Raw genomic sequence first — 24,656 nt, forward strand, 5'->3', positions numbered from 1 at the left:
GTTTTAGTGGGGAAGTTTGGTAGGGAGACCTGTAACCTATGTTTTAGTGGGGAAGTTTGGTAGGGAGACCTGATTACTATGTTTTAGCAGGGAAGTTTGGTAGGGAGACCTGATACCTATGTCTTAGTGGGGAAGTTTGGTAGGGAGACCTGATTCCTATGTTTTAGCGGGGAAGTTTGGTAGGGAGACCTGATACCTATGTTTTAGTGGGGATGTTTGGTAGGGAGACTTGATACCTATGTTTTAGTGAGGATGTTTGGTAGGGAGACTTGATACCTATGTTTTAGTGGGGATGTTTGGTAGGGAGACTTGATACCTATGTTTTAGTGGGGAAGTATGGTAGGGAGACTTGATACCTATGTTTTAGTGGGGAAGTTTGGTAGGGAGACTTGATACCTATGTTTTAGTGGGGATGTTTGGTAGGGAGACTTGATACCTATGTTTTAGTGGGGAAGTTTGGTAGGGAGACTTGATACCTATGTTTTAGTGGGGATGTTTGGTAGGGAGACTTGATACCTATGTTTTAGTGGGGAAGTATGGTAGGGAGACTTGATACCTATGTTTTAGTGGGGAAGTTTGGTAGGGAGACTTGATACCTATGTTTTAGTGGGGATGTTTGGTAGGGAGACTTGATACCTATGTTTTAGTGGGGAAGTTTGGTAGGGAGACTTGATACCTATGTTTTAGTGGGGAAGTTTGGTAGGGAGACTTGATACCTATGTTTTAGTGGGGAAGTTTGGTAGGGAGACTTGATACCTATGTTTTAGTGGGGATGTTTGGTAGGGAGACTTGATACCTATGTTTTAGTGGGGAAGTTTGGTAGGGAGACTTGATACCTATGTTTTAGTGGGGAAGTTTGGTAGGGAGACTTGATACCTATGTTTTAGTGGGGAAGTTTGGTAGGGAGACTTGATACCTATGTTTTAGTGGGGAAGTTTGGTAGGGAGACTTGATACCTATGTTTTAGTGGGGAAGTTTGGTAGGGAGACTTGATACCTATGTTTTAGTTGGGAAGTTTGGTAGGGAGACTTGATACCTATGTTTTAGTGGGGAAGTTTGGTAGGGAGACTTGATACCTATGTTTTAGTGGGGAAGTTTGGTAGGGAGACCTGATTTGTAACTATTTAAACAATTGTGTCGAACAAAATGGGAACCTAAATATCATGGCGAGACCCAAATGCAGACACAGGAGGCAGATGGTTGGAGTTTTGCAGTGTTTATTCATCCAAAAGGAGTAGGCAAGAGAATGGTCATGGACAGGCAAAAGGTTAAAACCAGAACAGAGTCCAGAAGGTACAGAGTGACAGACAGGAGGTACAGAGTGGTAGACAGGCTCGTGGTCAAGGCAGGCAGAACGGTCAGTCAGGTGGGTACAGAGTGGCAGACAGGCTCGTGGTCAAGGCAGGCAGAACCGTCAGGCAGGCGGGTACAGAGTCCAGAAACAGGCAAGGGTCAAAACCGCAAGGACTAGAAAAAAGAGAAGCAGGAGTACGGGAAAACCACTGGTTGACTTGGAAACATACAAGAAGAACTGGCACAGAGAGACATGAAACACAGGGATAAATACACTGGCACAGAGAGACATGAAACACAGGGATAAATACACTGGTACAGAGAGACAGGAAACACAGGGATAAATACACTGGTACAGAGAGACAGAAAACACAGGGATAAATACACTGGTACATAGAGACAGGAAACACAGGGATAAATACACTGGCACAGAGAGACATGAAACACAAGGATAAATACACTGGTACAGAGAGACAGGAAACACTAGGATAAATACACTGGTACAGAGAGACAGGAAACACAGGGATAAATACACTGGTACAGAGAGACAGGAAACACAGGGATAAATACACTGGTACAGAGAGACAGGAAACACAGGGATAAAAACACTGGCAAAGAGAGACAGGAAACACAGGGATAAATACACTGGTACAGAGAGACAGGAAACACAGGGATAAATACACTGGTACAGAGAGACAGGAAACACAGGGATAAATACACTGGCACAGAGAGACAGGAAACACAGGGATAAATACACTGGTACAGAGAGACAGGAAACACAGGGATACATACACTGGTACAGAGAGACAGGAAACACAGGGATAAATACACTGGCACAGAGAGACAGGAAACACAGGGATAAATACACTGGTACAGAGAGACAGGAAACACAGGGATAAATACACTGGCACAGAGAGACAGGAAACACAGGGATAAATACACTGGCACAGAGAGACAGGAAACACAGGGATAAATACACTGGTACAGAGAGACAGGAAACACAGGGATAAATACACTGGCACAGAGAGACAGGAAACACAGGGATAAATACACTGGTACAGAGAGACAGGAACCACAGGGATAAATACACTGGTACAGAGAGACAGGAAACACAGGGATAAATACACTGGCACAGAGAGACAGGAAACACAGGGATAAATACACTGGCACAATGAGACAGGAAACACAGGGATAAATACACTGGCACAGAGAGACAGGAAACACAGGGATAAATACACTGGTACTGAGAGACAGGAAACACAGGGATACATACACTGGTACAGAGAGACAGGAAACACAGGGATAAATGCACTGGTACAGAGAGACAGGAAACACAGGGATAAATACACTGGTACAGAGAGATAGGAAACACAGGGATAAATACACTGGCACAGAGAGACAGGAAACACAGGGATAAATACACTGGTACAGAGAGACAGGAAACACAGGGATAAATACACTGGCACAGAGAGACAGGAAACACAGGGATAAATACACTGGTACAGAGAGACAGGAAACGCAGGGATAAATAAACTGGGACAGAGAGACAGGAAACACAGGGATAAATACACTGGTACAGAGAGACAGGAAACACAGGGATAAATACACTGGCACAGAGAGACAGGAAACACAGGGATAAATACACTGGGGAAAACAAGCGACACCTGGAGGGGGTGGAGACAATAATGAGGACAGGACTACTGTTATTCCCTACAGTTATTTTATTATTAAAGCTAATACAGTGCCTGGTCAAGGCTAATACAGTCCCTGGTCAAGGCTAATACAGTCCCTGGTCAAAGCTAATACAGTCCCTGGTTTTTCTTTTCTCAGGGAATCTTCCCGACCAGCTACATTCACTTGAAGAAGGCCATCGTAACCAACAGAGGGTAAGTATCACTCCCTTTCTTATACCTAATGACTTTGTCTGAGGAGACAAAGCAGGAGAGAGAGAAGGGGTGTTAAGGAGAGAGGATGGGTGTTAAGGAGAGGGAGGAGAGAGAGAGAGAGAGGAGAGAGGGAGGAGAGAGGGAGGAGAGGAGAGAGGGATGGAGGAGAGGGGTGGAGGGGAGGAGAGGGGTGGAGGAGAGGAGAGAGCGAGGAGAGAGGGAGGAGAGGAGAGAGGGAGGAGAGAGGGAGGAGAGAGGGAGGAGAGGGGGAGGAGAGAGGGAGGAGAGGAGAGAGGGAGTAGAGGAGAGGAGAGGAGAGGGATGGAGGAGAGGAGAGGAGAAAGGGAGGAGAGGGGTAGAGGAGAGGAGAGAGGGAGGAGAGGGAGAGAGAGAGAGAGAGAGAGAGAGAGAGAGAGGGAGGATAAGAGGGAGGAGAGGAGAGAGGGATGGAGGAGAGGGGTGGAGGGGATGAGAGAGGGAGGAGAGGGGTGGAGGAGAGGAGAGAGGGAGGAGAGGAGAGAGGGAGGAGAGAGGGAGGAGAGGAGAGAGGGAGGAGGGGGGTGGAGGAGAGGAGAGATGGAGGAGAGGAGAGAGGGAGGAGAGGAGAGAGGGATGAGAGGGGGAGGAGAGAGGGATGAGAGGAGAGAGAGAGGAGAGAGGGAGGAGAGAGGGAGGAGAGGATAGAGGGATGGAGGAGAGGGGTGGAGTTGATGATAGAGGGAGGAGAGGGAGAGAGAGAGAGAGAGAGGGAGGAGAGAGGGAGGAGAGGAGAGAGGGATGGAGGAGAGGGGTGGAGGGGATGGGAGAGGGAGGAGAGGGGTGGAGGAGAGAAGAGAGGGAGGAGAGAGGGAGGAGAGGAGAGAGTGAGTAGAGGAGTGAGGGAGGAGAGAGGGAGGAGAGGAGAGAGGGAGGAGAGAGGGAGAGAGGAATGGGAGGAGAGAGGGAGGAGAGAGGGAGGAGAGGAGAGAGTGAGTAGAGGAGTGAGAGAGGAGAGGGATGGAGGAGAGGAGAGGAGAAAGGGAGGAGAGGGGTAGAGGAGAGGAGAGAGGGAGGAGAGGGAGAGAGAGAGAGAGAGAGAGAGAGAGAGAGAGGAGAGAGGGAGGAGAGAGGGAGGAGAGGATAGAGGGATGGAGGAGAGGGGTGGAGGGGATGAGAGATGGAGGAGAGGGGTGGAGGAGAGGAGAGAGGGAGGAGAGGAGAGAGGGAGGAGAGAGGGAGGAGAGGAGAGAGGGAGGAGAGGGGTGGAGGAGAGGAGAAAGGGAGGAGAGGAGAGAGGGAGGAGAGAGGGAGGGAGGAGAGGAGAGAGGGAGGAGAGAGGGAGTAGAGGAGAGAGGAATGGGAGGAGCGAGGGAGGAGAGGAGAGAGTGAGAGAGGAGTGAGAGAGGAGAGAGGGAGGAGAGGAGAGAGGGAGTAGAGGAGAGGAGAGGGATGGATGAGAGGGGTGGAGTTGATGATAGAGGGAGGAGAGGGGTGGAGGAGAGGAGAGAGGGAGGAGAGGAGAGAGGGAGGAGAGGAGAGAGGGAGGAGAGGGGTAGAGGAGATGAGAGAGGGAGGAGAGGAGAGAGGGAGTAGAGGAGAGAGGGATGGGAGGAGAGAGGGAGGAGAGAGGGAGGAGAGGAGAGAGTGAGTAGAGGAGAGAGGAATGGGAGGAGCGAGAGAGGAGAGAGGGAGGAGAGGGATGGAGGAGAGGAGAGGAGAAAGGGAGGAGAGGGGTAGAGGAGAGGAGAGAGGGAGGAGAGGGAGAGAGAGAGAGAGAGAGAGAGGGAGGAGAGAGGGAGGAGAGGAGAGAGGGATGGAGGAGAGGGGTGGAGGGGATGAGAGATGGAGGAGAGGGGTGGAGGAGAGGAGAGAGGGAGGAGAGGAGAGAGGGAGGAGAGGAGAGAGGGAGGAGAGGGGTGGAGGAGAGGAGAAAGGGAGGAGAGGAGAGAGGGAGGAGAGAGGGAGGAGAGGAGAGAGGGAGGAGAGAGGGAGTAGAGGAGAGAGGAATTGGAGGAGAGAGGGAGGAGAGGAGAGAGGGAGTAGAGGAGAGGAGAGGGATGGAGGAGAGGAGAGGAGAAAGGGAGGAGAGGGGTAGAGGAGAGGAGAGAGGGAGGAGAGAGAGAGAGAGAGAGAGAGAGAAAGGAGAGAGGGAGGAGAGAGGGAGGAGAGGAGAGAGGGATGGAGGAGAGGGGTGGAGGGGATGAGAGAGGGAGGAGAGAGGGAGGAGAGAGAGGGAGGAGAGAGAGGGAGGAGAGGAGAGAGGGAGGAGAGAGGGAGGAGGCGAGAGAGGGAGGAGAGGGGTGGAGGAGAGGAGAAAGGGAGGAGAGGAGAGAGGGAGGAGAGAGGGAGGAGAGGAGAGAGGGAGGAGAGGGGGAGGAGAGAGGGATGAGAGGAGAGAGAGAGGATAGAGGGAGGAGAGAGGGGGGAGAGGATAGAGGGATGGAGGAGAGGGGTGGAGGAGAGGAGAGAGGGAGGAGAGGAGAGAGGGAGGAGAGGAGAGAGGGAGGAGAGGGGTAGAGGAGAGGAGAGAGGGAGGAGAGGAGAGAGGGAGGAGAGAGGGAGTAGAGGAGAGAGGGAGTAGAGGAGTAAGGGATGAGAGAGGGAGGAGAGGAGAGAGGGAGGAGAGAGGGAGTAGAGGAGAGAGGGATGGGAGGAGAGAGGGAGGAGAGAGGGAGGAGAGGAGAGAGGGAGGAGAGAGGGAGTAGAGGAGAGAGGAATGGGAGGAGAGAGGGAGGAGAGGAGAGAGTGAGTAGAGGAGTGAGAGAGGAGAGAGGGAGGAGAGGAGAGGAGAGGGATGGAGGAGAGGGAGAGAGAGAGAGAGAGAGAGAGAGAGAGAGATAGGAGAGAGGGAGGAGTGGAGAGAGGGATGTAGGAGAGGGGTGGAGGGGATGAGAGAGGGAGGAGAGAGGTGGAGGAAGAGGAGAGAGGGAGGAGAGGAGAGAGGGACGAGAGGGGTAGAGGAGAGGAGAGAGGGAGGAGAGGAGAGAGGGAGGAGAGAGGGAGTAGAGGAGAGAGGGAGTAGAGGAGTGAGGGATGAGAGAGGGAGGAGAAGAGCGAGGGAGGAGAGAGGGAGTAGAGGAGAGAGGGATGGGAGGAGAGAGGGAGGAGAGTGAGAGGAGAGAGTGAGTAGAGGAGTGAGGGAGGAGAGAGGGAGGAGAGGAGAGAGGGAGGAGTTGAGAGAGGGAGGAGAGGAGAGAGGGAGGAGAGGGGGAGGAGAGAGGGAGAGAGAGGAGAGAGGGAGGAGAGAGGGAGGAGAGGATAGAGGGATGGAGGAGAGGGGTGGATGAGAGGAGAGAGGGAGGAGAGAGGGATGAGAGGAGAGAGGGAGGAGAGGGGGAGGAGAGAGGGAGGAGAGGAGAGAGGGAGGAGAGAGGGAGGAGAGGAGAGGAGAGATGGATGGAGGAGAGGAGAGGAGAGAGGGAGGAGAGAGAGGGAGGAGAGAGAGAGAGAGAGAGAGAGAGAGAGTGAGAGAGAGAGAGAGAGAGAGAGAGAGAGAGAAAATGACTGTCTCTGTCTCTGTCTCTCTGTCTCTGTCTCTCTGTCTCTGTCTCTCTCTCTCTCACTCTCTATCTCTCCTCCCTCTCTCTCTCCTCCCTCCATCGCTCCATCCCTCCCTATCTGATTGATTCCTCTTGCTGTCCCTGTGTTCTACTCTGTCTGACTGCAGAGGTTCTGATTTATAACTAGTTCTAGATTTACAGTGTCCAGTTACCTGGCAGACTATGGGAAAGGCCCGTCTTGTACTGAGAATCACCTCAGTGAAATCATCAGTCAGGATCACCGACAAGATCATCTCGATCACTTCTTTGTGGAACACTTGTTTTACTATGTCCAGCACCCGACTTGGTCCAGGGAAACTACAGTAATATACTTGTTCCGGTTATCCAGCACGGTACTGAGAAACTACAGTAATTTACTTGTTCCTGTTATCCAGCACGGTAAAAAAACACCAAAATGGTGCCGGTACATAGTCATGGTACATAGTCATGGTACATAGGTATGTTACATAGTCATGGTACATAGTCATGGTACATAGTCATTGTACATAGTTATGTTACATAGGCATGGTACATAGTCAATGTACATAGTCATGGTACATAGTCATGGTGCATAATCATGGTATATAGTTATGTTACATAATCATGGTACATAGTCATGGTACATAGTTATGGTACATCGTTATGTTACATAGTCATGGTACATAGTCATGGTACATAGTCATGGTACAGTTAAAGTACAGTCAGGATAGAAAAGACAATTTATCTCACTACTTAAGCTATGTTATTTTTTTAAAATTCTTTCTATTTTTAATTGAACCTTTATTTAACTAGGCAAGTCAGCTAAGAAGATTCTTATTTACAATGACGCCAAACTCGGATGACGCTGGGCAAATTGCGCGCCGCCCTATGGGACTTCCAATCACAGTCGGCTGTGATTCAGCCTGGAATCGAACCAGCACTGAGATGTAGTTCCTTAGACCGCTGGGCCACTTGGGAGCCCATTTCACAGGATATTACAGGGAAGTCCTATACTGTACTGGGAAACATCCCAGAATGTGCTGGGATCAGCCAGCAGGATAGACAGGATAGACAGGATGGGCAGGATAGACAGGATAGACAGGATAGACAGGATGGACAGGATAGACAGGATGGACAGGATGGGCAGGATAGACAGGATAGACAGGATGGAGAGGATGGACAGGATATACAGGATGGACAGGATTGGCAGGATAGACAGGATGGACAGGATAGACAGGATGGACAGGATGGACAGGATAGACAGGATGGACAGGATGGGCAGGATGGACAGGATAGACAGGATAGACAGGATGGACAGGATAGACAGGATGGACAGGATGGGCAGGATAGACAGGATGGACAGGATGGGCAGGATGGACAGGATGGACAGGATGGACAGGATAGACAGGATGGACAGGATAGACAGGATGGACAGGATGGGCAGGATGGACAGGATGGACAGGATGGGTAGGATAGACAGGATGGACAGGATGGGCAGGATGGACAGGATGGACAGGATGGGCAGGATAGACAGGATAGGCAGGATGGGCAGGATAGACAGGATAGACTGGATGGGCAGGATAGACAGGATAGACAGGATAGACTGGATAGACAGGATGGACAGGATGGACAGGATACACAGGATAGACAGGATAGACTGGATGGACAGGATGGACAGGATGGGCAGGATAAACAGGATGGGCAGGATGGACAGGATAGACAGGATAGACTGGATAGACAGGATGGACAGGATAGACAGGATAGACAGGATAGACTGGATGGACAGGATGGACAGGATGGACAGGGTGGGCAGGATAGACAGGATGGACAGGATGGACAGGATGGGCAGGATAGACAGGATAGACAGGATAGACAGGATGGACAGGATAGGCAGGATGGGCAGGATAGACAGGATGGACAGGATGGACAGGATAGACAGGATGGACAGGATGGACAGGATGGGCAGGATAGGCAGGATAGACAGGATGGACAGGATAGACAGGATAGACAGCATAGACTGGATGGACAGGATAGACAGGATAGACTAGATGGATAGGATGGACAGGATGGACAGGATAGACAGGATGGACAGGATAGACAGGATGGACAGGATGGACAGGATAGACAGGATAGACAGCATAGACTGGATAGACTGGATAGACAGGATGGACAGGATGGACAGGATAGACAGGATGGACAGGATGGACAGGATAGACACGATAGACTGGATAGACAGGATGGATAGGATGGACAGGATAGACAGGATGGACAGGATGGACAGGATAGACAGGATGGACAGGATGGACAGGATGGGCAGGATAGACAGGATAGACAGGATAGACAGGATGGACAGGATAGACAAGATGGACAGGATGGACAGGATGGACAGGATGGACAGGATAGACAGGATGGACAGGATAGACAGGATGGGCAGGATAGACAGGATAGACAGGATGGACAGGATAGGCAGGATGGGCAGGATAGACAGGATAGACAGGATGGACAGTATAGACAGGATGGGAAGGATAGACAGGATAGACCGGATGGACAGGATGGACAGGATAGACATGATGGACAGGATGGGCAGGATAGACAGGATAGACAGGATAGACAGGATGGACAGGATAGACAGGATAGGCAGGATGGGCAGGATAGACAGGATGGACAGGATGGACAGGATAGACAGGATAGACAGGATAGACCGGATGGACAGGATGGACAGGATAGACAGGATGGACAGGATAGACAGGATGGACAGGATGGACAGGATAGACAGGATAGGCAGGATGGGCAGGATAGAAAGGATGGACAGGATGGACAGGATGGACAGGATAGACAGGATGGACAGGATAGACAGGATGGGCAGGATAGACAGGATAGACAGGATGGACAGGATAGGCAGGATGGGCAGGATAGACAGGATAGACAGGATGGACAGTATAGACAGGATGGGAAGGATAGACAGGATAGACCGGATGGACAGGATGGACAGGATAGACATGATGGACAGGATGGGCAGGATAGACAGGATAGACAGGATAGACAGGATGGACAGGATAGACAGGATAGGCAGGATGGGCAGGATAGACAGGATGGACAGGATGGACAGGATAGACAGGATAGACAGGATAGACCGGATGGACAGGATGGACAGGATAGACAGGATGGACAGGATAGACAGGATAGACAGGATGGACAGGATGGACAGGATAGACAGGATAGGCAGGATGGGCAGGATAGAAAGGATGGACAGGATGGACAGGATGGACAGGATAGCTTTTACATTTGACACGTCAAATATCACCGTTTTATTATATGATGTTGTGTGTGCTGGATTTAAACGTGCAAGCCAAGCGCCACCACTATCAGTAGCACTGTCAAAGTTGTACAAAAACAAGTCTGCAAACAAGCACACACCGGGCACAAACGATGTGTTTACAATACCGCATTGGTAATAAAGCATTATTTGTTTGACCGCATCTTCTGAGGTAGCTAGTTTTAGCTTGGTACCTAGCTACCACCAATACAACCAGAATGAAAACAATGACCCGTAGTAACTGCAGACATTTTCATTATTCTTAGCAATGATTTCGGGAATCCTTGTGAGTAAGTATTAGCTAGGTAGACACTTGTTGTTCGCCTGTTGAAATTGAACTTCAGTTCATTAACCCTGTTGCCTAAAGCTAACATTAAAAGCAGCCATCTAGCTTCATCTGGTTAGTAAATCTCGACCTGACCGGGTTATGTGTTGTGAGGCTAGCCACAATTAGGATTAGGCACAATAGTGGAATTTGCGGTTTGCCTTCACATAGATGGGTCCGACCACCATTAATCAAATAAGAACTGTTTTATAAATGATGATTATTTTAGATGATGACACCTAGCTATATAGAACCTGATGGTCACTCTGACAGAGCTCCAGAGTTCCTCTGTAGAGATGGGAGAAACTTCCAGAAGGACAACCATCTCTGCAGCACTCTGTGGCCAGACGGAAGCCACTCCTCAGTAAAAGGCACATGACAGCCCGCTTGGAGTTTGCCAAAAGGCACCTAAAGGACTCTCAGAACATGAGAAACAAGATTCTCTGGTCTGATGAAACCAATATTAAACTTTTAATGTACAGATGATCATCTTGATTACTGTCTGATAATATGGTCAGGTGCAGCAAAGAACGATCTGGCAAAGCTGCAGCCGGCTCATAAACAGAGCAGCACGCCTTGCCCTTAACTGAACATACAGAACTCACATCATCAACATGCAGGACAGTCTTTCATGGTTGAGGGTTGAGGAGAAATTAACTACTTCTCTTCTAACCACTTGCATGAGCTAGACACACAGTAGACACACAGTAGACACACAGTAGACACACAGTAGACACACAGTAGAGCCATGTCATCATGGAATGCTCTGCCACCAGAGGTTATTCAGGCAAAAAGCAAGTTTAGCTTTAAAAAAAAAATATATATATATATATATATATATATATTGTATCACAGATCATCTCGTCTTTCTAAATATCTAATTGAACTGTACTGGATGTAACAATATTAATATCTATGAATTTATAGTCTTTAAATCACTGAAGCTGGAGTCTTATATCTCCCTCTCTAACTTTAAGCATCAGCTGTCAGAGCAGCTTACCGATCACTGTACCTGTACACAGCCAATCTGTAAATAGCCCACCCAACTACCTCATCCCCATATTGTTATTTATCCTCTTGCTCTTTTGCACTCCAGTATCTCTACTTGCACATCATCATCTGCACACCTATCACTCCAGTGTTTATGCTAAATTGTAATTATTTCGCCACTATGGCCTATTTATTGCCTTACCCTCCCTAATCTTCTACATTTGCACACACTGTACATAGATTTTTCTATTGTGTTATTGACTGTAGGTTTGTTTATGTGTAACTCTGTGTTGTTGTTTTTGTCGCACTGCTTTGCTCTATCTTGGCCAGGTCGCAGTTGTAAATGAGAACTTGTTCTCAACTGGTCTACCTGGTCAAATAAAGGTGTTCTCAACTGGCCTACCTGGTTAAATAAAGGTGTTCTCAACTGGCCTACCTGGTTAAATAAAGGTGTTCTCAACTAGCCTACCTGGTTAAATAAAGGTGTTCTCAACTGGCCTACCTGGTTAAATAAAGGTGTTCTCAACTGGCCTACCTGGTTAAATAAAGGTGTTCTCAACTGGCCTACCTGGTTAAATAAAGGTGAAATAAAAATGTTAAAAACCTTGGTGCCTTTCCAATATATAACTCATATTTATTTGGAATTTTATTTAGAATATAATGTCCTTGTCTATAAAGGTTCTGTACTTTGTCATGTGTTTGTATGTATTATGTGGACCCCAGGAAGTGTAGCTGCCTCATGCGCAGTAGCTAACAGGGATCCCAATAAGCTAAACTTAACCTGAGAAACAAGGAAATACAACTTTAAAGCTAAACCAACGGTAAACCAAAACAGTCTCTATCCTATCTGACAGTAGTCCCTGGTGTTGATATTCACAGGTGTGTCCTCAGGAGCAGGGTCCCAATGGGAGTGACACACAGACAGGATATATACATTTTTTATTGTTACTTTATTTCTCTCTGTCTTTGGTTGTGTCCTAAATTATTCTCTATCCCCTATTAAATGCACTTATTTTGACCAGGAACCATAGGGTGCCGTTAATAAGTATAGCACTATATAGGGAATATGGTGCCATTTAGGACACATCCTTTCTTTTGGTTTGAGTGATGGAGGTGCTGATTTCTCATAAATATTGATGGAAAAGAAAAAAACATTTCCCAAACCGGCATCTGCCTATTCAGAGAGCCAGAGACTTCAGAACATCAGAGCATGTTTCAGACAGAGCCAAATACTACAGTCTACTGTACATCTCAGACAGAGCCAAATACTACAGCCTACTGTACATCTCAGACAGAGCCAAATACTACAGTCTACTGTACATCTCAGACAGAGCCAAATACTACAGCCTACTGTACATCTCAGACAGAGCCATATACTACAGTCTACTGTACATCTCAGACAGAGCCATATACTACAGTCTACTGTACATCTCAGACAGAGCCAAATACTACAGCCTACTGTACATCTCAGACAGAGCCAAATACTACAGTCTACTGTACATCTCAGACAGAGCCATATACTACAGTCTACTGTACATCTCAGACAGAGCCAAATACTACAGTCTACTGTACATCTCAGACAGAGCCAAATACTACAGTCTACTGTACATCTCAGACAGAGCCAAATACTACAGCCTACTGTACATCTCAGACAGAGCCAAATACTACAGTCTACTGTACATCTCAGACAGAGCCAAATACTACAGCCTACTGTACATCTCAGACAGAGCCATATACTACAGTCTACTGTACATCTCAGACAGAGCCATATACTACAGTCTACTGTACATCTCAGACAGAGCCAAATACTACAGCCTACTGTACATCTCAGACAGAGCCAAATACTACAGTCTACTGTACATCTCAGACAGAGCCATATACTACAGTCTACTGTACATCTCAGACAGAGCCAAATACTACAGTCTACTGTACATCTCAGACAGAGCCAAATACTACAGTCTACTGTACATCTCAGACAGAGCCAAATACTACAGTCTACTGTACATCTCAGACAGAGCCAAATACTACAGTCTACTGTACATCTCAGACAGAGCCAAATACTACAGTCTACTGTACATCTCAGACAGAGCCATATACTACAGTCTACTGTACATATCAGACAGAGCCAAATACTACAGTCTACTGTACATCTCAGACAGAGCCATATACTACAGCCTACTGTACATCTCAGACAGAGCCATATACTACAGTCTACTGTACATCTCAGACAGAGCCAAATACTACAGTCTACTGTACATATCAGACAGAGCCATATACTACAGTCTACTGTACATCTCAGACAGAGCCAAATACTACAGTCTACTGTACATCTCAGACAGAGCCAAATACTACAGTCTACTGTACATCTCAGACAGAGCCATATACTACAGTCTACTGTACATATCAGACAGAACCAAATACTACAGTCTACCATACATCTCAGACAGAGCCATATACTACAGTCTACTGTACATCTCAGACAGAGCCATATACTACAGTCTACTGTACATCTCAGACAGAGCCAAATACTACAGCCTACTGTACATCTCAGACAGAGCCATATACTACAGTCTACTGTACATCTCAGACAGAGCCAAATACTACAGTCTACTGTACATCTCAGACAGAGCCATATACTACAGTCTACTGTACATCTCAGACAGAGCCAAATACTACAGTCTACTGTACATCTCAGACAGAGCCAAATACTACAGTCTACTGTACATCTCAGACAGAGCCATATACTACAGTCTACTGTACATCTCAGACAGAGCCAAATACTACAGTCTACTGTACATCTCAGACAGAGCCAAATACTACAGTCTACTGTACATCTCAGACAGAGCCAAATACTACAGTCTACTGTACATCTCAGACAGAGCCAAATACTACAGCTCAGACAGAGCCAAATACTACAGCCTACTGTACATCTCAGACAGAGCCAAATACTACAGTCTACTGTACATCTCAGACAGAGCCAAATAATACAGTCTACTGTACATCTTTCTTTACGGGTGCGGTATAGCGATGTGTACCTAGCCCTGTCTATCCGTCCGCCCAGTTTTTACACCTAGATCAGTGCATTTATCCAGACACCTACAGTATGTCGGCATCACAACTTCCACAATATTCCCTATATAGTACACTAGTTTTGCCCAGAGACCCATGAGTCTAAAACAAGCAGCTTATAAGAGCTATGTCAGCTGTAATGTTCCCTCCATCATCTCCCTGGCCTAGAGAGACACAGCAGTGCATTATGGGAAATGCACTACATGTTACAGTTGAAGTCAGGAAGTTTACGTACACCTTAGCAAAATACAGTTAAACTCAGTTTTTCACAATTCCTGACATTTAATCCTAGTACAATTTTCCCTGTCTTAGGTCAGTTAGGATCACCACTTTATTTTAAGAATGTGAAATGTGAAATGTCAGAATAATAGTAGAGAGAATGACTTATTTCAGCTTTTATTTCTTTCATCACATTCCCAGTGGGTCAGAAGTTTACATACACTCAAGTAGTATTTGGCAGCATTGCCTTTAAATTGTTTAACTTGGGTCAAACGTTTCAGGTAGCCTTCCACAAGCTTCCCACAATAAGTTGGATAAATGTTGGCCCATTCCTCCTGACAGAGCTGGTGTAACTGAGTCAGGTTTGTAGGCCTCCTTGCTTGCACACGCTTTCTCAGTTCTGCCCACAATTTTGCTATAGGGTTGAGGTCAGGGCTTTGTTGTCCTTAAGCCATTTTGCCACAACTTTGGAAGTATGCTTAGGGTCATTGGGGTCATTGTCCATTTGGAAGACCCATTTGTGACCAAGCTTTAACTTCCTGACTGATATCTTGAGATGTTGCTTCAATATATCCACATAATTGTCCTCCCCCCACAACATGGTGTTTTTGGACCAGTGGCTTCTTCCTTGCTGAGCGGCCTTTCAGGTTATGTCGATATAGGACTCGTTTTACTGTGGATATAGATACTTTTGTACCTGTTTCCTCCAGCATCTTCACAAGGTCCTTTGCTGTTGTTCTGGGATTGATTTGCACTTTTCGCACCAAAGTACGCTCATCTCTAGGAGACAGAACGCGTCTCCTTCCTGAGTGGTATGACGGCTGCGTGGTCCCATGGTGTTTATACTTGCGTACTATTGTTTGTAAAGATGAACGTGGTACCTTCAGGCGTTTGAAATTGCTCCCAAGGATGAGCCAGACTTGTGGTCTACAATTTTTTTTCTGAGGTCTTGGCTGATTTCTTTTGGTTTCCCCATGATGTCAAGCAAAGAGGCACTGAGTTTGAAGGTAGGCCTTGAAATACATCCACGGGCTCAACTCCAATTCACTAAGATGATGTCAATTAGCCTATCAGAAGCTTTTAAAGCCATGACATAACTTTCTGGAATTGTCCAAGCTGTTTAAAGACACAGTCAACTTAGTGTATGTAAACTTATGTCTCTCTTCCCCCTTCCTCTTTTCCTCAACTGTCCCTCTTCCTCTTCCTCTTCTCCTCCACTGTCTCTCTTCCTCTTCTCCTCCACTGTCCCTCTTCCTCTTCTCCTCCACTGTCTCTCTTCCTCTTCTCCTCCACTGTCTCTCTTCCTCTTCCTCTTCTCCTCCACTGTCTCTATTCCCTCTTCCTCTTCTTCTCCACTGTCTCTCTTCCCCTTCTCCTCCACTGTCTCTCTCCCCCTCCCTCTTCTCCTCCACTGTCTCTCTTCCTCTTCTCCTCCACTGTCTCTCTCCCCCTCCCTCTTCCTCTTCTCCTCCACTGTCTCTCTCCCTCTTCCTCTTCTCCTCCACTCTCTCTTCCCTCTTCTCCTCCACTGTCTCTCTTCCTCTTCTCCTCCACTGTATCTCTCCCCCTCCCTCTTCTCCTCCACTGTCTCTCTTCCTCTTCTCCTCCACTGTCTCTCTTCCTCTTCCTCTTCTCCTCCACTGTCTCTCTTCCCTCTTCCTCTTCTCCTCCACTGTCTCTCTTCCTCTTCTCCTCCACTGTCTCTCTTCCCTCTTCCTCTTCTCCTCCACTGTCTCTCTTCCTCTTCCTCTTCTCCTCCACTGTCTCTCTTCCCTCTTCCTCTTCTCCTCCACTGTCTCTCTTCCTCTTCCCTCTTCTCCTCCACGGTCTCTCTTCCCTCTTCCTCTTCTACTCCACTGTCTCTCTTCCCTCTTCCTCTTCTCCTCCACTGTCCTTCTTCCTCTTCTCTTCCACTGTCCCTATTCCGCTTCTCCTCCACTGTCTCTCTTCCTCTTCTCCTCCACTGTCTCTCTTCCTCTTCCTCTTCTCCTCCACTGTCCTTCTTCCTCTTCTCTTCCACTGTCCCTATTCCGCTTCTCCTCCACTGTCTCTCTTCCTCTTCTCCTCCACTGTCTCTCTTCCGCTTCCTCTTCTCCTCCACTGTCTCTCTTCCTCTTCTCCTCCACTGTCTCTCGTCCCTCTTCCTCTTCTCCTCCACTGTTTCTCTTCCTCTTCTCCTCCACTCTCCCTCTTCCTCTTCTCTTCCACTGTCCCTCTTCCTTTTCTCCTCCACTGTCTCTTCCTCTTCCTCTTCTCCTCCACTGTCTCTCTTCCTCTTCTCCTCCACTGTCTCTCTTCCTCTTCTCCTCCACTGTCCCTATTCCTCTTCTCCTCCACTGTCCCTATTCCTCTTCTCCTCCACTGTCCCTCTTCCTCTTCTCCTCCACTCTCTCTTCCTCTTCTCCTCCACTGTCTCTCTTCCTCTTCCTCTTCTCCTCCACTGTCTCTCTTCCTCTTCCTCTTCTCCTCCACTGTCTCTCTTCCTCTTCTCCTCCACAGTCTCTCTTCCCTCTTCCTCTTCTCCTCCACTGTCTCTCTTCCTCTTCCTCTTCTCCTCCACTGTCTCTCTTCCTCTTCCTCTTCTCCTCCACTGTCTCTCTTCCTCTTCCTCTTCTCCTCCACTGTCTCTCTTCCTCTTCTCCTCCACTGTCTCTCTTCCCTCTTCCTCTTTTCCTCCACTGTCTCTCGTCCCTCTTCCTCTTCTCCTCCACTGTCTCTCTTCCTCTTCTCCTCCACTCTCCCTCTTCCTCTTCTCTTCCACTGTCCCTCTTCCTCTTCTCCTCCACTGTCCCTCTTCCTTTTCTCCTCCACTGTCTCTTCCTCTTCCTCTTCTCCTCCACTGTCTCTCTTCCTCTTCTCCTCCACTGTCTCTCGTCCCTCTTCCTCTTCTCCTCCACTGTCTCTCTTCCTCTTCTCCTCCACTCTCCCTCTTCCTCTTCTCTTCCACTGTCCCTCTTCCTCTTCTCCTCCACTGTCCCTCTTCCTTTTCTCCTCCACTGTCCCTCTTCCTCTTCTCCTCCACTGTCTCTCTTCCGCTTCTCCTCCACTGTCTCTCTTCCTCTTCTCCTCCACCCTCCCTCTTCCTCTTCTCCTCCACTCTCCCTCTTCCTCTTCTCTTCCACTGTCCCTCTTCCTCTTCTCCTCCACTGTCCCTCTTCCTTTTCTCCTCCACTGTCTCTTCCTCTTCCTCTTCTCCTCCACTGTCTCTCTTCCTCTTCTCCTCCACTGTCTCTCGTCCCTCTTCCTCTTCTCCTCCACTGTCTCTCTTCCTCTTCTCCTCCACTCTCCCTCTTCCTCTTCTCTTCCACTGTCCCTCTTCCTCTTCTCCTCCACTGTCCCTCTTCCTTTTCTCCTCCACTGTCTCTCTTCCTCTTCTCCTCCACTGTCTCTCTTCCTCTTCTCCTCCACTCTCCCTCTTCCTCTTCTCCTCCACTGTCCCTCTTCCTCTTCTCCTCCACTGTCCCTCTTCCTCTTCTCCTCCACTCTCCCTCTTCCTCTTCTCTTCCACTGTCCCTCTTCCTCTTCTCCTCCACTGTCCCTCTTCCTTTTCTCCTCCACTGTCTCTTCCTCTTCCTCTTCTCCTCCACTGTCTCTCTTCCTCTTCTCCTCCACTGTCCCTCTTCCTCTTCTCCTCCACTGTCTCTCTTCCTCTTCTCCACCACTGTCTCTCTTCCTCTTCCTCTTCTCCTCCACTGTCTCCATACAGTCTACTTTTAGTCAGTTCAGTTTACCGTTAGACAGGGCTGTAATGTACTTGATGTATAGATCATTCAAATATAATCTATTTACACAGTGATCTATAGGGACGGTATGTGCATGTACGTTGGACCGATCCATATCTTTGTGCTAGATTAGATTTAACATTGGAGCAGTGCTCTGGTGATTGATGTGAGACGACTTTTGGATGAAACACCACCAATATACAATACAATACAACACAATGCAATGCAATGCAACGCAACGCAATATAGTACAATAGAATATAGTACAATAGAATATAGTACAATAGAATATAGTACAATAGAATAGAATACAATAGAATATAGTACAATAGAATATAGTACAATAGAATATAGTACAATATAATATAGTACAATAGAATAGAATACAATAGAATATAGTACAATAGAATATAGTACAATATAATATAGTACAATAGAATATAGTACAATAGAATATAGTACACTAGAATATAGTACAATAGAATATAGTACAATAGAATATAGTACAATAGAATAGAATACAATAGAATAGACGGGGAAATGTTTTGCTCCTCATTTTTTTAAACTATATTGCTACTCAACAGTGAGAAAAGTTAACTATAAAGTGACACACACACACACACACACACACACACACACACACACACACACACACATAATTAACACACACACTTAGTGGAGACAAAGAAAGGACATTAGAGGGCCAGTGGGGAGAAAATGGAAAGAATAGGATGCATTCCAACTGACACTCTATTCCCTTTATAGGGCACTAACAGAGCCCTGGTGAAAGGTAGTGACCTATAGAGGGACTAGGGTGTCAATTGGGACGCACTAAGATACAGCTATACAGTTGAAGTCAGAAGTTTACATACACTTAGGTTGGAGTCATTTCAAACTCGTTTTTCAACCACTCCAAAACTACAGTTTTGGCAAGTCGGTTAGGATATCTACTTTGTGCATGACACAAGTCATTTTTCCAACAATTGTTTACAGACAGATTATTTCACTTATAATTCACTGTATCACAATTCAAGTGGGTCAGAAGTTTACATACACTAAGTTGAGTGTGCCTTTAAACAGCTTGGAAAATTCCCCCAAAAAGATGTCATGGCTTTAGAAGCTTCTGATCGGCTTATTGACATAATTTGAGTCAATTGGAGTTGTGCCTGTTGATGTATTTCAAGGCCTACCTTCAAACTCAGTGCCTCTTTGCTTGACATCATGGAAGAAAATAAATCAGCCAAGACCACAAGAAATTATAGACCTCCACAAGTCTGGTTCATCCTTGGGAGCAATTTCCAAATGCCTGAAAGTACCACGTTCATCTTGTACAAACAGTAGTACACACGTATACATACCATGGGACCACGCAGCCATCATACCGCTTGGGAAGGAGACACGTTCTGTCTCCTAGAAATGAACATACTTTGGTGCGAAAAGTGCAAATCAATCCCAGAACAACAGCAAAGGACCTTGTGAAGATGCTGGAGGAAACATGTACAAATGTATCTATATCCACAGTAAAATTAGTCTTATATCGACATAACCTGAAAGGCTGCACAGCAAGGAAGAAGCCACTGTTCCAAAACCGCCATAAAAAAAGCCAGACTACAGTTTGCAACTGCACATGCGGACCAAGATCGTTAAACTGCCATAAAAAAACTGCCATAAAAAAGCCAGACTGCACATGGGAACAAAGTTAGAGAAATGTCTTCTGGTCTGATGAAACAGAAATAGAACTGTTTGGCCATAATGACCATTGTTATGTTTGGAGGAAAAAGGGGGAGACTTGCAAGCTGAAGAATACCATCCCAACCGTGAAGCACGGGGGTGGCAGCATCATGTTGTGGGGGTGCTTTGCTGCAGGAGGGACTGGTGCACTTCACAAAATAGATGGCATCATGAATAGGGAAATTATGTGGATATACTGAAGCAACATCTCAAGACATCAGTGAGGAATTTAAAGCTTGGTCACAAATGGGTTTTCCAAATGGACAATGGGGAGATGGAGAGCTGGAACTATAGAGCCACGTTAGACCTGTACCAGATGTGTCTGTTAGAGATGTCTGTTACAGATGTGTCTGTTACAGATGTGTCTGTTACAGATGTGGATCTCTGCTTGGGGCTTTATGCCTTTGTATGTGTTTGTATGTGCATGCGTGTGTCCTTGCTTGGGTTTGTGTGTGTGTTTATGTGTTTGTGTGTGTGTGTGTGTCTGTGTCCATACTTTCATATGTATGTGTGTTTGTGAGTGTGTGTTTGTGAGTGTGTGTTTGTGAGTATGCGTGCGTGTATCCATACTTGTGTGGATATAGAGGGACATCAGATCGTAACATGGAGACAAATATATAACAAGTTGAACTGACGTCGGTGGAATCAGGAAGTAACGTCGGTGGAATCAGGAAGTAACGTCAGTGGAATCAGGAACTAACGTTGGTGGAATCAGTAACTAATGTTAGTGGAACCAGGAAGTAACGTCGGTGGAATCAGGAAGTAACGTCGGTGGAATCAGGAAGTAACATCGGTGGAATCAGGAAGTAACGTCGGTGGAACCAGGAAGTAACGTTGGTGGAACCAGAAACTAACGTCGGTGTAACCATGAACTAACGTCGGTGGAATCAGGAACGAACGTTGGTGGAACCAGGAAGTAACGTCGCTGGAATCAGGAAATAACGTCGGTGGAATCGAGAACTAACGTTCTTGGAATCAGGAACTAACGTCGGTGGAACCAGGAAGTAACGTCGGTGGAATTGGGAACTAACAGCGGTGGAACCAGGAAGCAACGTCGGTGGAATCAGGAACTAACGTTGGTGGAATCAGGAACTAACGTCGGTGGGGGGGGAGTTAGGCTCAGGGGTATTAGGACTGTAAGACCTTTTATTTATTTATTTATTTTTATTTCACCTTTATTTAACCAGGTAGGCAAGTTGAGAACAAGTTCTCATTTACAGTTGCGACCTGGCCAAGATAAAGCAACCTGTGACCTGTGTAATTGAAGTTTGGTTTTAAAGTTTGCAAAACAGATTTTAAAACCATCTGGCTTCTGAATGATTTAGGAGGGACAGTTATATAGTAATATACAGTTTGCTGGGGATAGATAGTAATACATTTACAGCATGTCAAATATCTGAAGGCTTAACCCACACACACACACAAACAATGTTCACAATGTTAATGATGTGCGGTAAAGCCTGGGCATACATTTGTATTCTGATCCTTTCCCTTACCTGGAACGTGCAGGGCCTATCTTACCCAGGATGATTGCTTCTGCCAAATTAAATGCCCTGCCCGAAACCTGAAGTCAGAAATAACTTCCTCTGTTAGGAGCAGCTAATGGATTTACTATCTGTCTGTCACTCTGTAACGGAGACGCTGGGAGTCGAGAAGCAGGTGCTGGGGGTGAGTTTAATAATACAAGACAAGAGTCTGGACATGAAACACGTAACTAATACTGCCTGGGGAATGGAACTAAGGGAGTGACTGGAGCTGACCCCCACAATGTTGAACATCCAGTAGGTATCTGACGGCATAGGAGGGACCTCCCTTCATGTCCAGTGGAGGTGGAGGTGTGTCATGGGGGACAGCCTCAGCCAAGGGACCAGGAACCAACAGCCTGAGAAGGGAGACATGAAAGGAAGGTGAGATATGGTCGTCACTGGGGAGCTGTAATCTATACGTTACCTCGTTGACCCTCCGGAGAACCTTGAACAGCCCCACAAACCAGGGGCTCAGCTTCTTGCAGGGGAGGTGGAGTGGGGGGTTCCTGCTAGAGAGCTAGACACAATCACCAGGTTGGAACACAGGAGCCTCCCAGCGGTGGCGATCCTCCTGCTCCTTCTGATGGTGGACAGCGCATTTGAGTCTCACATGGGCTTCGCTCCACACTTCTTCTGCGTGCCTGAACCACTCATCCATGACAGGAGCTTCGATCTGGCCCAGGGTCCATGGAGCCAGGGCAGGCAGATAACTCAGAACACACTGGGAGTCAGCCCAGTTGAAGAGTGGCGTAATGAATTCTGCCCAGGGAAGGAATCGGGCCCACTCCCCCTGCTGTCCTGGTAGTGGCTCCTCAGGAACCTCCCCAGCTCCTGGTCCATCCTCCCCGCCTGTCCGTTATATACCCGGAAGTGAGGCTGACTGTGACCCCAAACTTCTCCAAGAAGGCTCTCCATACCAGTGATGTGAATTGGGGGCAACGGTCAGAGACGATGGCCTTTGAAAGGCCATAATATCGGAAGACCTGCTGGAATAGTGCCTCAGCGACCTGGAGAGCAGTAGGGAGACCAGAGAAAGGGATCAAAAACGAATGGATTTAGATCAACTATCCACAACCACCAAAATGATGGTGAAACCGTCAGAGGAGGGCAGATCAGGATCATGGATAGATGAGACCAGGGACCTTGAGGCAAGGCGGGATGGAGTTTCCCTGCTGGAGCGTGCCGGGTGGATTTAGTTTGGGCACACACAGAACAGGAGTTGACGTAGCGAATAATGTCCTGCACCTAGGTGGGCCACTAATATTTCTCGGAGAGAGATTGAATAGTACGGTTGATCCCTGGATGTCCAGCAACGACAGCTGTGTGCGCCCAGCAAACTATCCCTTATCCCCGTGGGAACGTAGATGCACTCAGGGGGGCAGGGAGTGGGTGCAGGTTCCTTCTCCACATCTACGTCCCAGAGCACAGGGGCTATGACTCGAGAGAGGACGGGAAAGTAGGTCCTCTCACATTCGTGTGACCTGTCGTGATTATCATCCTCGACGATGAGATGGTGGGGTTATGACGTTGGAGCCATGGGAGGTCCAAAGATTATCTTGTGAGCTGGTTCACTAATGATGAATAAGGGAATGCTTTCCTTATGAATGAACTCCACGGTGAGGGTGAGTGGTGAGGTGATGTGTGTGATGGTTCCCGGATCCTAGTGGCCAATTATCAGGGCTTGAAGCGGGAACGTAGTGGAGAGTGGATATGAGGAGATGTTCAGAGAATAATAAATAAAGTTCCCTGTGCCACCGGAATCCACCACCACTGTAGAAACAGTACACGAGGGACAGCCAGCTAGTGTAATCGACACTAAAAAGAGTTTAGCAGAAAAGGATGAAGATGGGATACTCACACCCGCCCAATGAGGTGGACCATCCCTCTGCTCTTGTGGATCCCGAGTCGGGATGTACCGGACACTGTTGAAGCTGGTGCCCCCCTTGACCACAATAGGGACTGAGCCCCCGTTGTTTCCGTCTGCGAAGCTCAGCCGCGGGGAGGCATGTGACCCCTACCGCAATGGGTTGCCAGTTCCGTCTGGCCCTCCTCTCGCAGTCCTCTTCTGAATCTCTTTCCATCCGCTGGATGCTTCTCCGGAAGGTCATCCTGCCGTAATAGGCGCTCTCCCTCCTCTCTGCCCTCCAGTGGATGATCAAAAATACCTCTAAACACATCCATGACCACGCATACGAAGCCAGTCGGCAGAGAAATGACCGTGGCAACCTTGGACCTCTCAATGCTGGAAGCTCCCATCTGGTGTGCAAAAATCTGGTGTGAAAGGGAGCACTGGAGTAGGAAGCCACGGCATATAGATGGGGTTCCATCATAGTTGTCCGGGAGAGACAAATGGGTATTTCTGACCTGGGGGACTGCTGAATAGACTGGTGTTCTCGTTCGCTGGGTCGACTGGTGGTAGAGTATCCTCTGCTGGTTGAAGGCAACGCCTCTCGGACCTCCTCCATAGTCGTCACCAGTTGTGCCAGCTGGTCGTAGTGCTGACAAAGTAGGTATCCCTGTTCGTCGACCGACTGGGAGATGTCCTGATTCCGTGTTGCTTCCATTTGTGCGAGGCAGTATTCTGTATCGGAGACGCTGGGAGTTGAGCGGCAGGTGCAGGGGGGGGAGGGGTTGGGGGGTTCAAAACTAGAGTCTCATCTGGACATGAAATACATAACTAATACTGCCTTGGTAATGGAACTACGAGAGTGACAGATATAGGGTTTGGCTGCTCTGCCAGAGACAGTAGAGAAAGAAGGAGATAGTCTCACCTGAACATGAAACACATAGCTAATACTGCCTTGGTAATGGAACTACGGGAGTGACAGATATAGGGTTTGGCTGCTCTGCCAGAGACAGTAGAGAAAGAAGGAGATAGTCTCACCTGAACATGAAACACATAGCTAATACTGCCTTGGTAATGGAACTACGGGAGTGACAGATATAGGGTTTGGCTGCTCTGCCAGAGACAGTAGAGAAAGAAGGAGAAAGGAATCCCATTGGGCAATGAATAGATGAAGGTATAATTCCCAAACCAGCAATCACATTCACATTGTCATGCTGCGTAACACGTTTGTTAGGC

At 47.6% G+C, this 24,656-nt stretch overlaps 1 protein-coding gene across 7 annotated transcripts in view; it reads left to right on the plus strand.

Moving 5' to 3' along the window:
* Window positions 1-24,656, plus strand: part of dock3 (dedicator of cytokinesis 3) — a 410,366-nt gene that overhangs the window by 177,896 nt on the left and 207,814 nt on the right. For all 7 annotated transcript variants that reach the window (XM_036984224.1, XM_036984227.1, XM_036984223.1 and 4 more), the window contains exon 4: window positions 3,124-3,179. In XM_036984224.1, the coding sequence (XP_036840119.1) occupies window positions 3,124-3,179 (56 nt within the window). The remainder of the gene's footprint in view (window positions 1-3,123; window positions 3,180-24,656) is intronic.

The sequence above is a fragment of the Oncorhynchus mykiss genome, chromosome 7, assembly GCF_013265735.2.
Source record: "Oncorhynchus mykiss isolate Arlee chromosome 7, USDA_OmykA_1.1, whole genome shotgun sequence".
Lineage (NCBI taxonomy): Eukaryota > Metazoa > Chordata > Actinopteri > Salmoniformes > Salmonidae > Oncorhynchus > Oncorhynchus mykiss.